General features: G+C 35.1%; 3 protein-coding genes across 4 annotated transcripts; 1 reads left to right on the top strand and 2 right to left on the bottom strand.

Annotated features, from left to right (window-relative positions):
* Positions 1 to 18: 18 nt before the first annotated feature.
* On the bottom strand, positions 19 to 1,810 carry LOC111879845 (uncharacterized). Of its 2 annotated transcripts, XR_006188585.2 has the most exons (3): positions 488 to 1,810; positions 264 to 379; positions 19 to 182 (listed from the first exon to the last, which is right to left on the bottom strand). XR_006188585.2 is itself a non-coding variant. In XM_052768698.1 (2 exons), the coding sequence occupies exons 1-2, from the start codon at positions 1,804 to 1,806 to the stop codon at positions 346 to 348; spliced, it is 1,353 nt and encodes a 450-aa protein (XP_052624658.1). In that variant the 5' UTR covers positions 1,807 to 1,810; the 3' UTR covers positions 19 to 345. The 2 variants fall into 2 exon arrangements, 1 of the variants encoding a protein (XP_052624658.1); XM_052768698.1 differs by having other exon boundaries at positions 19 to 379.
* A 7-nt stretch (positions 1,811 to 1,817) lies between these two features.
* On the bottom strand, positions 1,818 to 4,990 carry LOC128125878 (uncharacterized). The gene is made up of 4 exons (XM_052769074.1): positions 4,671 to 4,990; positions 4,482 to 4,578; positions 1,873 to 3,717; positions 1,818 to 1,823 (listed from the first exon to the last, which is right to left on the bottom strand). The coding sequence occupies exons 2-4, from the start codon at positions 4,500 to 4,502 to the stop codon at positions 1,818 to 1,820; spliced, it is 1,872 nt and encodes a 623-aa protein (XP_052625034.1). The 5' UTR covers positions 4,503 to 4,578; positions 4,671 to 4,990.
* Positions 4,991 to 5,040: 50 nt separating this feature from the next.
* On the top strand, positions 5,041 to 6,246 carry LOC111879846 (alcohol acyltransferase 9). Its single transcript, XM_042899587.2, has one exon. It carries the CDS (start codon positions 5,056 to 5,058, stop codon positions 6,118 to 6,120), a length of 1,065 nt encoding a protein of 354 aa, XP_042755521.2. The 5' UTR covers positions 5,041 to 5,055; the 3' UTR covers positions 6,121 to 6,246.
* The last annotated feature ends 8,694 nt before the right edge of the window (positions 6,247 to 14,940 follow it).

The following is a 14,940-nucleotide window of genomic DNA, read 5'->3' as shown; positions in this document are numbered from 1 at the left end:
TTTCTGTATTTATATACATGAGCATAATGGTTTTTTTTAACGTGTATTCTATCAACAAAACAGTTTGTAATTCAGTACGATCAATAATAAAATGAAGATAAACTTATGTAAGTCATGACATAAGTTGGATCATCTGGTGGTGATAGCAGCTGTGTACATTGATGGATAACAGTTGCTTCTGCCTGTAAAATTACAAAAATACCCTTACTACTATCTAAAGTTGTAAACACATCAATGATTCATATAGCCAAACAGAAAGTAACCTGTTTCCATATGTTCCATATAGCCAAACACATCAATGTGTAGTTAAGAACATAGAATTGTTCTTAACTACAACTATCATTGTTATTGTCCTTCAGTGTCGTGTCCGTCTGTGTTGCTGCAAACAAAAATGTATTAAATACATACATAATACTATCCTCATATGTTTCAGATTTACATTCAAATTATATTTTTTATTTTTAGATCGAACAGAGGGGTTTATTACCTTTCTTCAACATATGATCCTTCGTTATGGTCCAATCTTAAGTAAGCAGCGTCATTAATATCGACATTCATAGATGGAATACCAATAGAAAATGGAGGTAGGTCGTCAAACTGGTTATATTCTTCCTCGTCCACGACATTTTCAACTCCGAGTATACGTCGTTTACCATGAAGAACAATGTGCCATCTCGTGTCCATTGGGTCCTCAACAAAGAATACTTGGTTAGCTTGCTTAGCTAGAATAAATGGTTCAGATACATAACCGTTTGTAGAAAGATTGACAAGTGTGAAACCGTCTTCATCAACTTTAACACCTCTTCTATTGTCAACCCACTTACACTTGAACACGGGTACTACAACCGAGGAATCATAGTTCAATTCCCAAATTTCTTGAATGACACCATAATACGAGTCTTTGGCTATACGTGACCTTCCCTCATGATTTGCACTAGAGTATTCGGTCGACATGGCTATTAGCGTCACTCCACTATTTTGTAGTGTGCTCTTTCTATCCTGGTTTTGGGTATAAAATGTATACCCATTAATGTCATAGCTTTGATATGTTGACACAGCATTTTGCGGACCATACCCCAACACCTGCACTAATCTATCAACATCTTTTGTCCTTAAGCTTACTTTCACCTTATCTTTCAACCATTGTGGAAATTTTTTAATATGCTCGTTAGCTAACCATTTTTCGGTCCTCCTACTATTTCTTGATCGTAACATTTCCATGTGTTCCTTTGCATAAGGAGCAACAGATGTCATGTGTTGCAGGACTGTAAAGTGTGCCATGTGGAATTCGTCTCGATCAGGAATTACCACTTTCGATCCAATTATACCAACTCCTTGAAGTCTACCTTCATGATGTGATTGCGGTATTCCAATAGTGTTGACTCCTTTGAGATAGTTTGTACAAAACTCAATCACTTCCTCTGCAGCATATCCTCTAACAATACTGCCTTCTGGTCGATGTCGGTTCCTTACATATCCTTTTAAGACACACATATATCTCTCGAAAGGGTACATGTATCGCAGAAACACCGGACCACAAGCCTTTATTTCTCTTACAATATGGGATACAAGGTGAACCATGACATCAAAAAATGAAGGTGGAAAGTACATTTCAAGTTCACAGAGAGTGAGGATAATATCATGTTGCCATGAGTCCAAAACTTCAGGATCAATCACTTTCGAATGAATCATGTTGAAGAACAAGCAAAGCTTTGTTATTGTATGTCGGACATGGTCCGGAAGTATTCCACGAATTGCAATAGGAATCACATGTGTGATTAGAACATGATAATCATGTGACTTCATACCAATCAATTTCAAGTCTTTCATTGACACCAACTTCTTGATGTTTGCAGAATAGCCAGATGGCACCTTGATACCATGTAGGCATTTACAAAACTTTGTTTTCTCATCTTTAGACAATGTATAGCAAGCTGGTGGTAGATATGTACGTCTTCCTTCTTTCTTAATAGGAGCAAGCTCTGGACGAATTCCCATTGCAACCATGTCATCTCGAACACTAAGCCCATCCTTTGATTTTTTTGGAATGTTCAACAACAAGCTTGTTAAGCTTTCAGAAACATTTGTCGTAATATGCATGGGATCAAGACAATGTCGGACTTCCAACGTTTTCCAGTATGGTAATTCCCAAAAAATAGACCTTTTCTTCCAATTGGTCGGCTGATTGTTTTTACTGCGTTTTCCAAAAACAATCTTTAAATTTTGAACTTGGGAAAATGTCATTTTTCCATCCATTGGGAGATTCATATCTTCATCCTCGGTTTTACCGTCAAACAAGTTTCCCTGGGTACGATACAAATGATTCTTTGGAAGTGATCGTCGATGTCCCATGTATACATTTTTTTTACAGTTTTTCAACCACATCGACTGTGTGTCCTTTTCACAAACTGGACACGCCTTCTTTCCTTTTGTACTATATCCGGACAAATTTGCGTAAGCTGGAAAATCACTTATAGTACAATAAATCATTGCATGTAGCTGGAAATACTCTTTCTTGAATGCATCATAGACTTCAACTCCCGAGTTCCATAATTCTTTCATGTCGTTAATTAATGGAGCCAAAAACACATCAATATCGTTACCGGGTTGTTTCGGACCTTGAATTAGCAATGACATCATGATGTATTTCCGTTTCATACATAACCACGGTGGAAGATTGTATATGCAAAGAAGAACCGGCCATGTGCTGTGACTACTTCTCATGTGTTTGAACGGATTAATTCCATCTGCACTAAGTCCGAATCGGAGATTTCTAATCTCATTACCAAATTCTTCAAATTCATGATCAATGTTCTTCCATTGCGGAGCATCAGCCACGTGTCTCATCTTTCCATCTCTTTTACGCTTCTCAGCATGCCAACGTAATAATTCTGCATCTTTGGCATTTGCAAACAATCGTTTCAGTCTTGGTACAATGGGCAAATACCATAATAACTTGGCAGGGGGGCCATTCTTTGTCACATCACTATTATATTCTGTTTGTTTCTTCCACAAATAACGCGACCTTCCACATGTAATACATTCATGTAGATTTGCATGCTCATTTCTATACAACATACAATCATTTGGACATACATGTATTCTTTCGATTTCCAAATCCATTGCACACATTATTTTTTTCGCTTGGTATAGTGAAACAGGCAACTCATTACTTTCAGGGAGCATTTCATGTATAACCCCTAACAGTTCTGTGAAACTTTTATCACTCCAACCATTATTTGCTTTTAGGTTAAACAATTTCAGGACAGCAGAAAGCTTGGAAAATTTCATGCAGCCGTCATACAACGGTTTTTCAACGTCTTCAAACAACTGTTGAAATTTTTCATAATCTCTATCAGGCACATTATCTTCAATATCATGTAACATGTCATCTAGGTTATCATGGATGTCATCTTCTGAATCATCTATATCATCGTAACTAGATTCAACATCAATTGTGTTATGATCAATCAATAACTCGCCATGTTGTGACCAACACGTATATCCATTCATAAATCCTTCACATATCACATGTTCTTCTATTATATCCAAATCATAGACCTTTTTACAATTTCGGCACATTTTACAAGGACACCAAATGTAAGATTCTCCTCTATGCACCCGATGATCCTCAGCAACTTTAAGAAATTTCTTGACGTTATGTAAATATTCACTGCTAGCCCGTGGTAGTCCATACATCCAAGTTTCACGATACATCTGTGTAAAATAATAGCACAAAAAGAAAGGATTAGAGTCATCCCACAAAATAATAACAATGTATTTTCTTGTATTTACAAATAATAGTATAATGCTTATATTGATAGTGAAATGTAAGTGCATTGCTATTATAGGTACAAAATTATCACACAACCTTCCACAACACAGCTCATTACTTTTTATATCAACTTTGTTACAATTTTTGTGACCTGAATCAGGCCAATATATCATGTTTTACCAAAAATGTTGATCATTAATAAACCTGTTTCAAGGATAATTTGGTCAAGATAAAAGATTTAACCACCAATTTTATCATTTTTTACAAATCAAAAATATTCTATTAAATAGTTGATTACATTGGAATTGATACAATTATTAGAAGAATATGATAAAAATGAAAGAATAACCATTGTTTATGAGGTACAGAGGGAATCTGTATCCTTTTAGTTGATGCAAACTCAAATGCTTACAGTAAACAAAAAATCAACAATTAACCACCAATTTTATCATTTCTTGAAAGATTTTAGCCAACATTTCAAGATTATTAAGCAGGTATACATATTATGTTTGCACTATATATGTGTGTATTATGGAACTTAATCTAATATTTCGACAGACTTGATGAAATAGGGAATGTGGTCTCTGTGAGTAAGAAGTTGATATATTGAAATTGATTAGTATGAACTTAGTACTCAAGGACTATTAAGGACTTGATGAAATAGGGAATGTGTTTGAATTTTAAGTTTTCAAAATAGAGGTCCTACCATTTGATTTTGCATCTCCATCAAAGCCAAAACGCTTCCTTGTCTTTCGTGTGAACAATTGTAGTTCCTTTGTATTTGTATTTTTGCTCTTGTTTTTCTGTTGCAAAAACAGAAATCAAATCTCTTACCTTTAAATTTGAACCGCTACCTGTGTTTGTCTATTGCAAAAACAGAAATCAAAGCTCTTACCCTTTAAATTTGAACCGCAGGTCCGGTGGTGGGATTTTCAGGTTGGTTGAATTATTGGAGGTGCGAGGCGAGGCGAGGCGAGGCGAGGCAAGGCGATGATGATGGTGTTGCGACAGGGGAGATGGAGATGAAGGACCGATTAGTGTGGGAGGAGGAAGTATGTGAGGAGGAGGAGGCGTATTCAATTTAGGTATTAGCCGTATTCAATTTATGTATTAGTCGTACTTAATCAAAATGGGGGCGTATTTTTTTAGTTATTTGATTTTGTTTCTAGTACATCTCATTGACCGTATTAGATGCTGCAATTAACCGTATTAGATGTACAATTGTGTGTATTATATTTATCTATCCCTTTATAGTACGGGTTTTTTTACAACCGTATTAGATGGGGGTGTACTCTATTACCAATTTTCCAGTAGTGTTCGTCGAAGCAACTGCTGATTTTACGGTTTCCGATTTCGAGAAGGCCCCACGTTATGTTACGGAGTGGCGGAGGTTTTTGGCGTTGGAGGTGGCGGACGTGTTGCAGGGGGCTCCGCCGTTGGTAGTCCAGCTCACGTGGCTTTCCGATGGTGCCGCGGCACTCGGTTTCGGGTTTAGTCATTGTATCTGCGACGGAATCGGTAGTGTCGAGTTTCTCAATCTGTTCGCTCAGTTGGCCACCGGCCGCCGGAATGGATCATCGGCGGATTTTAAACCAAAACCCGTTTGGCAAAGACACCTTCTCGATAAAACGCCTTTCACTTTAAGACAACAACCAACCCAATTATTACACCCCGAGTTCAACCGAGTTACTGACCACTGCAAGTTTATGAGTCGGTTCACTCCCGACAAACTCACTCCCACCTCGGTTACGTTTGACGAGTGGAGACTAAACGAGTTGAAGCATTCCATAAACCCGACGAGTCAACTCAGATTGCTATGCACGACCTTCGAGGTGTTGTCTGCCTATATTTGGAAAAGCTGGGCCACAGCATTGGACTTCCCACCACAGCAAAACCTAAAGTTGCTTTTCAGCGTCGACATACGCCACCGAGTCAAACCGAGCCTACCCACCGGATTCTACGGTAACGGCATCGTACTCGGCTGTGCTCAGACAACAGCAAGAAACTTAACAGAGAAGGGATTAGCCTACGCCACCGAGTTAATAAAGGAAGCTAAAAACCGAGTCGACAACAACTATGTAAAAGAAGTGGTGGAATCGGTGAGTCTAAACGGAGCAAGTTGTGTCCCCGACCCGGTTGGCGTACTTGTTTTATCGCAGTGGTCAAGGCTGGGTTTAGAGATGGTTGACTTTGGAATGGGGAGGCCGGTTCATCTGGCGCCGGTTTGTACGGATAGGTACTGTATATTGCTACCTGTAGACGATCACAGCCGTTCAGTGAAGGTCATGCTTGCTGTACCCTCCATAGCCGTTGACAAATATCTTGATCTGCTCTCAGACGTCTGATAAAAACCCAAACCCCTGACTTTCTTTGATTTATAAAATTTTTTAGTTGTTTATTGTCTCTTCATTCTAAAAATTCTAATTCATGTCAACGTGTTTTTTTATAATAGCATTCATATAAGAAACGAACATGAACATGTCACATGGAATTTCGCAACCAACGGTGCGACACCTACTACATTAATTAATTATGACATGAACTTAATAATTATATGGTGATGCTATATACTCCGTATATTCTATTACAAGTTCAAGTTCTTTGAGCAACAACACGACGGGGGAATCCTATTTAAATAAGGGAAGGGGCGGTGGACGTCGATAGTCATGTTTCCGGTGTGGTAGAATTGCATCATTTAAACGACCTGTAACATGTGCGGAGAAAAAATGATCTCCTGAAACCAGGAACAAAATGAGAGTAAGTCTTGAGTTGGAAGACATAAACGAGAAATAAATCATAGTATTAACGTATGAAACCGGGAAACCTACAAATGAGATGAACTCTGAGAGTAGTAAAACATAAAAACATGGAACATATATCAACAATAAAGATGAGAAAACCGAAACTTAGAAAACTTATAAAGGATTAGGGAGGCTCACTTATCAATCTCGATATTTAGCCCCTGTGTCCTCTTATATGAGACAACGTCCTCATAAAAAGGAGGCATAGGCGGTATGTGGTTTGTTGGAAAGTGAAATTGGGGAATCATTTTTCAATTTTTAGAAATTTGGTATGTGGTTCGTTGGAAAGTTGTGAAATCGGGGGAGTAAGGAAATTCCTCTTTGGTTCAACTTTTGGAGAAGACATTTTGATGTTTAAGGGGTTGTTTGGTCGACAAAATGTTTTTGGAAAGAATGAAATCTATCAAATTAATTGGAATCCGGAGGAATTAGAATTTGAATATACTAGAAGTGCAGTGCGTTTGGTTGAGATGGAATGAAATATATTTTCTGTTTGGTTTGCTGATTTCATAAAGGAATTGGAAAATAAATCCTCTTTAGTAAATGAAGGTTTTCTATCACTTGTCAAATTCTCAAAAGTTTTGCCACATGTAATTTTGTGGGAGTTTTAGAACTATTATTTTCCACTTGTCATTTTTTAGGAATTTCCATTTGTTTAAAAATAAAATTCTATAAAATTCTAATGGGTTTTATAAGAAAAAAGAATCATTCTATTAATTTAATAATAAAATCTCGTAAATATTTTAAAGAAGAATGAAATCTATCAAATGAATTGGAATCCGGAGGAATCATAATTTGAATATACTAGAAGCTGCAGTGCATTTGGTTGAGATGGAATGAAATATATTTTCTGTTTGGTTTGCTGATTTCATAAATGAATTGGAAAATAAATCCTCTTTAATAAATGAAGGTTTTTTTGCCACTTGTCAAATTCTCAAAAGTTTTGCCACATGAGTTTTGTGGGAGTTTTAGAACTATTATTTTTCACTTGTCATTTTTTAGGAATTTCCATTTGTTTAAAAATAAAATTCTAATGAGTTTTATAAGAAAAAAGAATCATTCTATTAATTTAATAATAAAGTCTCGTAAATATTCTAAAGAATATATTTGATTTCTTTTATAAATGTTCCAAAAGATTACATTATGTTATGTAAAAATATTATTTTATAAAATAAAATATTTATTGTTTAATTATTGATATTAAATTTTTATTTTTAATAAACACGTTAGTACACGGGTCTCACACCTAGTTTTATAATAAGACAGAAATACCCTTAATGATTTTTGTAACTAATTATATTTTTTAATAAACACGACAGTTTTATTTAATTACAATATTTTTTATTGAACTCTTCTATAAAAATTGAATTAAAAAAAATAACTACCATAGATTTTAAATAATTTAAGGACTTTTGTCCAAAAAACATACATAAGGGGTAAATAGATAGGACACAAAATAAATTAATCGTAGGCAAAAAAGAAAAGAAAAGAAAACAAAAAGTAGAGGTAAAAGTCACGCTGATGATTTTTTTTTATCTCATAAATAATAGGAAGCTGATTGTGTAATTTAAAATAATGATAAAGAATTGAATCTACATTCATGATGTAAAGAATTGAATCTACATTCATGATGCACACCGGAAGAATTATAATTCTTTCAAATGAGGAAGTAAATGGTAATAATGGAAATCTTATTCCGTTAACCCAAACACAATCTTCCACAAATTTTAATTTCCAATTCCTTTTAATTCCTTAAGAATTATGTGAAACAAACGCACCCTAAATGATTTTTTTCCATCAAATGAATGAAAATGAATTCCTTTAATGTTTATGAAATTAATTCTAATTCATGAAGGAAAATGTAAAATTATCATATTACCTTCTACCGCCATAATGATACCACTACCATTCATCACCATCACCATCACCACCGCCACCATCACCCACCACCACAAGCACAACTACATTTGCCACCACCACCGTCGCCACCCCCTATCAACCACCACCACCACCACCATTACCTACCAACACATATAACTTATAAAACAAATTAAAATTAAATAGAATAATAAGACGGACAATTTTATCATTTTACATCATTCCAATGTCATTTTCTTCCAACAAAACAAAATATGAAATTGGATTTTAATTTCATTTCTTTCCTGCCAAACAAAATATAGAATTAGATTCCAAATTCTTGATATATTCCAATTCCATCGTATTCATTATGCTAACAGAACCACCTATGTTTCTTTCCTTGTAGTCTCACCTATTCTTCACTTCTTTCTATGATGTCCAATGTTTATTTAATAATAACGACAAAAATAAAAATAACAATAGGAAAAATACAAAATACGTTTAAATCGATCATTTTACAATCATTTAGCGTGTGTATCTTAACGATGTCTTTTTAGAAAAGACCATACTTACTAGAAAATGAAATTGCAAGAATTATCCATGGAAAAAAGGTTGGTCAAAAGTTGCTATTTTCACTATGGTATATTGACTATTTTTGTAATTTACCTATTGTTTATGTAGAGTAAACTTTATTTGTGTTCATCAAAAATTAGCTTTTACGTACATTGTAACACCCGACTTTTTAAACACAAAATACACCCAAATTTTTTATTTTTTTATTTTTTTAAAAAACAATATGATGTACATTTATGTCAAAAAAGAGATACGAGTAGTTATCAATAAGGATCATATATAATAAACTTCAACAACGATTCTAGCAGGACGTTACCATATCTTCACTACGACGTTACATTCTTTTTAAATCTACATAAACCTGAAAGGCACAACAACACAAAAGTTAAACTATAAAGCTTAGCGACTAATCCCTAATTACATTGCCTATAATAATTATATACATTAGTTATATCAATAAAACAACAATAGCTCCATTAAATCACCAATTGCCTTTCACATAATGAAAAATGCACACACATTGCATATAAATATATAAACACACACCAATTACCAAACGTATAACTTCCTTAAAATACTCATCATATGAATCATACTCAACAATTAATATCAGACAATACGCATTACATTTTATTCATTATGATTAAGCCTTATCATCTCTTAAATGCGTAGCCACATATCTCTGATTTATGTTTTCACTATAGATGTGTTCTCTTATGATTAAGCTTCATCATCTCTAATCTCTAAAAGGCCTAACTATATATCTCACAAATAGGATACCCTCATTTACACAATATATTACTCATAATATAACTCCATTATTCATCTTATTAATATTCTGTTATGATTAGATCTAATCATATATGTACTCAATCTATGTTTTTACCACATAAGTAAACCTTATCATCTCTCAAAGGTCTCACCATATATGTACTTAACTCATGTTTTTCACTAAAAAATATTTTCTTCTTCAATCCACAAGGATTATTTTATCTCATTGTTAACTCATGACATTATTACTTGAATTCTCATCATCCAAGTCTTTTAAATATATATATATATATATATATATATATATATATATATATATATATATATATATATATATATCATAAGCTCTTTGAATAACAATTTACTTACATAACAACATCATTAACTAGTTATCAAATTAGGTCAAGATTACTCTTATATTATAATTTTAACATACATAATAATTTCTATACATCTCAATATTAACTATCCGAAGAAGGATAAGGTTACTCACCTGGTTATGCTTCATGTATAGGGAATCAAACTTTAAAAATCCCGTAGTTGTTCCCGTTTTAAGAAATTCCAATAGCTGTCAAACAATCACATAACTCTTAAGTATTATAACTCATAATATCACTCACTTATTCACAAGCTTGACTTAGTACTTTTAGTAAGTCATATCATTTAATTACACCCAAATTATCTTCATCATATAAATAGTTGTCTTTCTCTCTCTCTCTCTCTCTCTCTCTCTCTCTATATATATATATATATATATATATATATATATATATATATATATATATATATATATATATATTCCATACTCTCCATTCACCATTACAAATAGTGTTAGCTTAATGTACATGTCATTTATGCATGACTTAATTTAACGACTAAATCATCACATCTAAATCGATTATACTCCATGTATAACTTATCTATACCACTTAACTGATTAAGATACAAGTGTAGTATTACTTATACCATAATTCACCAAATTAAGGTTTATGATCATCTTCCAAATTTCACAATGACAGGGATATTCAAGTGTTTACTTGGAGTTTAAAGTTGGAAAACAAATATTTGCCACTCTACTTATCCTAATTCATCAAGAGTTCCATCATTCAAAACAATACTAATTTCTAGGGTTCATAAACCCTCTTCCAATTCCACTAGAAAACACCATAACTTCTTTATCTGAATTCAGATTTCGACATTCTTTAGATCCACGCGTTCATATTCGATTCAACTACAACTTTATTTTACATTAATTATGCTAAAAGGATTATTTTTTTAATTATGGTCCCATAAACACAAGGGTTTATTCATTTCAAAATTATACACCAATATATATTTTATATTCATCCTTTCATATACTCTAGGAAAATACATGTTCTAACTGTCAATTTAATTGATAATGGTATTAAACGAACCTTAATATTATCATCCATAAGGAACGGGAATTACATACATAAAATTAATTTTTGTATAGATATTCGTTATAAGTACGTTCCTTTATGAATGTGGTTGTTATTAACTCCTGTTAAAATGCATTCGTTAGGTCAAACACGTTCCCTTTTGTAACGACCCATTTTTCACGTCCAAAAATTTCATTTCTCAATCAATATTTAGTAAAATCATTTGCAAATAAACATTGTCTGATCAAACCATTTCATAAACATATACTAAGTCTGAAAACCAAAACATGTGATCAATCAAAATGTCAGAGTATAAATCCCAGAACAATCCCATGAATGCGGAAAACAGTGTATGTGTATGATGTGCCGCTACCACGCCAGCTCCTCCCCCTTGGACGAAGAGGTACCTGAAACCAAAACTGTAAACTGTAAGCACGAAGCTTAGTGAGTTCCCCCATCGTACCACATACCATGCGATCACGTAACATACATACTGTCAGGCTATTCTGGGGTGCTTGACTACCCGGTGCGGCCATTCTGGGGTGCCGACTACCCGTGTCAAGCCATTCTGGGGTGCTGACTACCCATCGGTCCTAACAACCGATCCTCGGGGACTATTTCACCCCTACTGCTACTACCACATATATCATATTAGGCCAGCATATAAGCATATCATCACATACTGTCAGACATAGTTGGGGTGTCTGACCTACCCTTCGGTCCTAACGACCGAACTCTACTACCATCACATATAACATATCATGCCAGCATATAACATATCAGGTAATAGCAAACCTAGATGATATCACAAAGACAATCATCTAACATATAACTCCTACTGGTGGGCCGACATTGTGGCCGTAGACCCACCGCTACTGGAAGGTAACTCACCTCAAAGTAGCTGCTGATTTGAGCGGGAACTGACTGTCTACTGCTGCTGCTGTTCCGAAAGTCCTCTGCTATAATTCCCACAAAACGTTCAATCAAACACTGCTAGTTGAACCTAGGGTAAAATGACCATTTTACCCTTGACCAGGTCAAAGTCCAAGTCAAATTCAACTTCCAGTTGACCCGACTCGCCGAGTTGGCTTGCCAACTCATCGAGTCCCTACCCATTCGATTGTCCTTAATCCCACCTCTACTCGTTGATTTAGGCATTGACTCGATGAGTTCTCCTTCTAAACTGAGGTCCAAAGGTCCTTCATCCTACTCGCCGAGTTGCATGAACAACTCCTCGAGTTCATCTTCATCCGAAGAACACCCCATGCTGAGACTCGCCGAGTTGTATGAACAGCTCGCTGAGTCTGTTCTTGAGGTAAGAAGATGGCCTTGGACTCGCCGAGTCAGGGCGTTGACTCGCCGAGTCCCTCCATGGGTGAGTCTGGCTTCCGACTCACTGAGTCCCCCCCATGACTCACGACTCCACTCATCAAACACGAAAAAGGGGAAAACTCGGGGACTCGCGACTCGACTCGCCGAGTCCGATGAACGACTCGCTGAGTCGTTCACATGCAATTACTACATACTCGATTTTGCTTGAATCCAACTCATGCCATACATAGATCCGGGCTCTTAGGGTAGGTTTTACACGTAAGGTTTCCAACTTTACGTGTATATATGCATAGGATGGGGATTTAAGGCTTAATAAAGGCTAAAATGGTAGATCTAGGACATTCAAGCCATTTACTTCCATAAAGGCCATGGATCTGAGCTTCTAGAGCTCAAACATGCCTAGATCTAGAGGTTAATTAACTCATTACCATCCCTAATCCATAAACAAGCTTGGAAATGGCTCAAGAAGGACTTTAATGGTGCTCTAAGGGACTCTTAGCATAAAAACAGAAGGAAACTGAGTTATACCTCAAGGAATCTCTGAAATAACACCAATATATATGGCCTCCTTCTTCTCCTCTTGATCTACCCTCCTTTTTCTCTCAAAATCTTCAAGAAATCACACCAAAACACTTCAATCTCACAAGAAACGGGGTTAGGACGATATAGGGAGCTCTGAGGGTGAAGGAGTCGGGCTTGGGGCGCATAAGGTTGGTTTAAATAGGGTGCAAACCCTTGAAATTAGGGTTTCATCCAGACAGCGGGGACTCGCCGAGTAGCCAACTTAAACGTGTTTAATAACCCGGCTCTACTCGGCGAGTTGGGCCTACAACTCGCCGAGTTCAAGGCTAAAAATGTAAATTACTTAGATAGGTCATACGTACCAGGAACCAGGTGCTACACCTTCCTTCACATGAAGGTAATTTACATTTCATTTATCACATACTCTATTACTAGTTTACTACCATTACAAAACCATCACTCCCTACACCTTCAAATTGATCACCCTATTAACCAATTACCACTCAAAATGTCATCCCATTCTTTTCATATTATTCGTTTCCAAACAAGTTAGTAGTGAATCTATCCTGAATCAGTACATCAAGGCTAGATATGGTTGTGCCAATGCGGATTTTACGACATCTGAATTAGTACATCGAGGTTGAGAGTATATATGTTTTTTTACCACATTCATGTTTATTGGGTAAGAAAGCAATATATATAGAAAGATTTTGGAACCCTTTTATTCTTGTTCTTGATAGATAACCACCCTATAATTTTCTTGATCGAAGTGCATCATGAAGGTAAGTTCACCAGATTCCCTAGAAGGAGGTATGCAGAAGGAAAAGTTTGCATCATTGACCTACCAAATAATGATGATTTTTCAATCCATGAAAATAGACTATGTAGTGGAATAACTATGTCATCATGCACCATCAGTCATCTACTATCAATTTTGGATACTTGAGTTGATATAGATTTTGGGTTAAAAGCATTAGTGAATAATTAAGATGATCGTATCCTATCTAAGTATGTTGCTGCAAATATGCTTATAGGAGTGTATGCAAAGTATGGGTTAACATCCTTATGGCTTATTTCAAGTCTTATTGTTAGAATTCAAAGCTCTTCATTGGATGGTGTCTTAGGCTTTCCCTTTGTGATATGGGGTTTTGGGTAGAGCTTGCATATATATATATATATATATATATATATATATATATATATATATATATATATATATATATATATATATATATATATATACACACACACACACATATATATATATATATATATATACATACATACACACACATACATACTTGTATAGTTTTCATTTATAGGGTTGTGTGAGCTCCCATTGTATAGAATTCTAGTCTAGTTCTAGAGAGATAGAATAATGTAGTAAGCAAGATCATGCTTTTATATTTGTCGCACTTTCTCCCATATCTATACAATCGGGTCTTATTGATTATGCATTGATTCTTTAATTCTGTAATTGTCATCTTCATTGGGATCCTACACTTATGTTAATTCCTCTCATGTGATCATTAGAGAGTTAGATGAGAGTGGGGGAATTCCTCTTCATAAAAGTCTATAGGAAGTAGAGGGTGACAATGAGATGATGGTTGAGAAGAATGATTGAGATGGACAATTTGACATGGTGCTGAGGGGTAAATTAAGAAGTACAGGGACAATGTCCAATAGATAAACATCATCTTGAAACAAGAAATTGGTCTTTCATGATATTGATAAATAAAAAGGCACACAAGAACTAATACACATGGATAACCAAGTTATTGATGAGAAATTTCTTGTCGACAATGAAGAGTTTGTACAAAATTTTCAAGAATTTGAACCATTATTTGGCTAGAACTCATATGGACGTAACATGGGAGAGCCATATCTCAAAGGAAGAAAAATATGACGA

The sequence above is a fragment of the Lactuca sativa genome, chromosome 2 (genome assembly GCF_002870075.4).
Source record: "Lactuca sativa cultivar Salinas chromosome 2, Lsat_Salinas_v11, whole genome shotgun sequence".
NCBI classification, from domain to species: Eukaryota; Viridiplantae; Streptophyta; class Magnoliopsida; order Asterales; family Asteraceae; genus Lactuca; species Lactuca sativa.
The sequence above is the reverse complement of the archived record's forward strand: the minus strand, read 5'-3'. Positions and strand labels throughout refer to the sequence as shown.

Excerpts from the sequence above, each read along its gene's own strand:
- LOC111879846 (XM_042899587.2), top strand. The coding sequence starts at position 5,056 with ATGGGGGTGTACTCTATTACCAATTTTCCAGTAGTGTTCGTCGAAGCA.
- LOC111879845 (XM_052768698.1), bottom strand. The coding sequence starts at position 1,806 with ATGAAGTCACATGATTATCATGTTCTAATCACACATGTGATTCCTATT. Across the intron at positions 380-487 it reads GGATCATATGTTGAAGAAAG|CAACACAGACGGACACGACA; the intron begins GTAATAAACCCC and ends TTTTGTTTGCAG.
- LOC128125878 (XM_052769074.1), bottom strand. The coding sequence starts at position 4,502 with ATGGAGATGCAAAATCAAATG. Across the intron at positions 3,718-4,481 it reads TGGAGATGCAAAATCAAATG|ATGTATCGTGAAACTTGGAT; the intron begins GTAGGACCTCTA and ends TATTTTACACAG.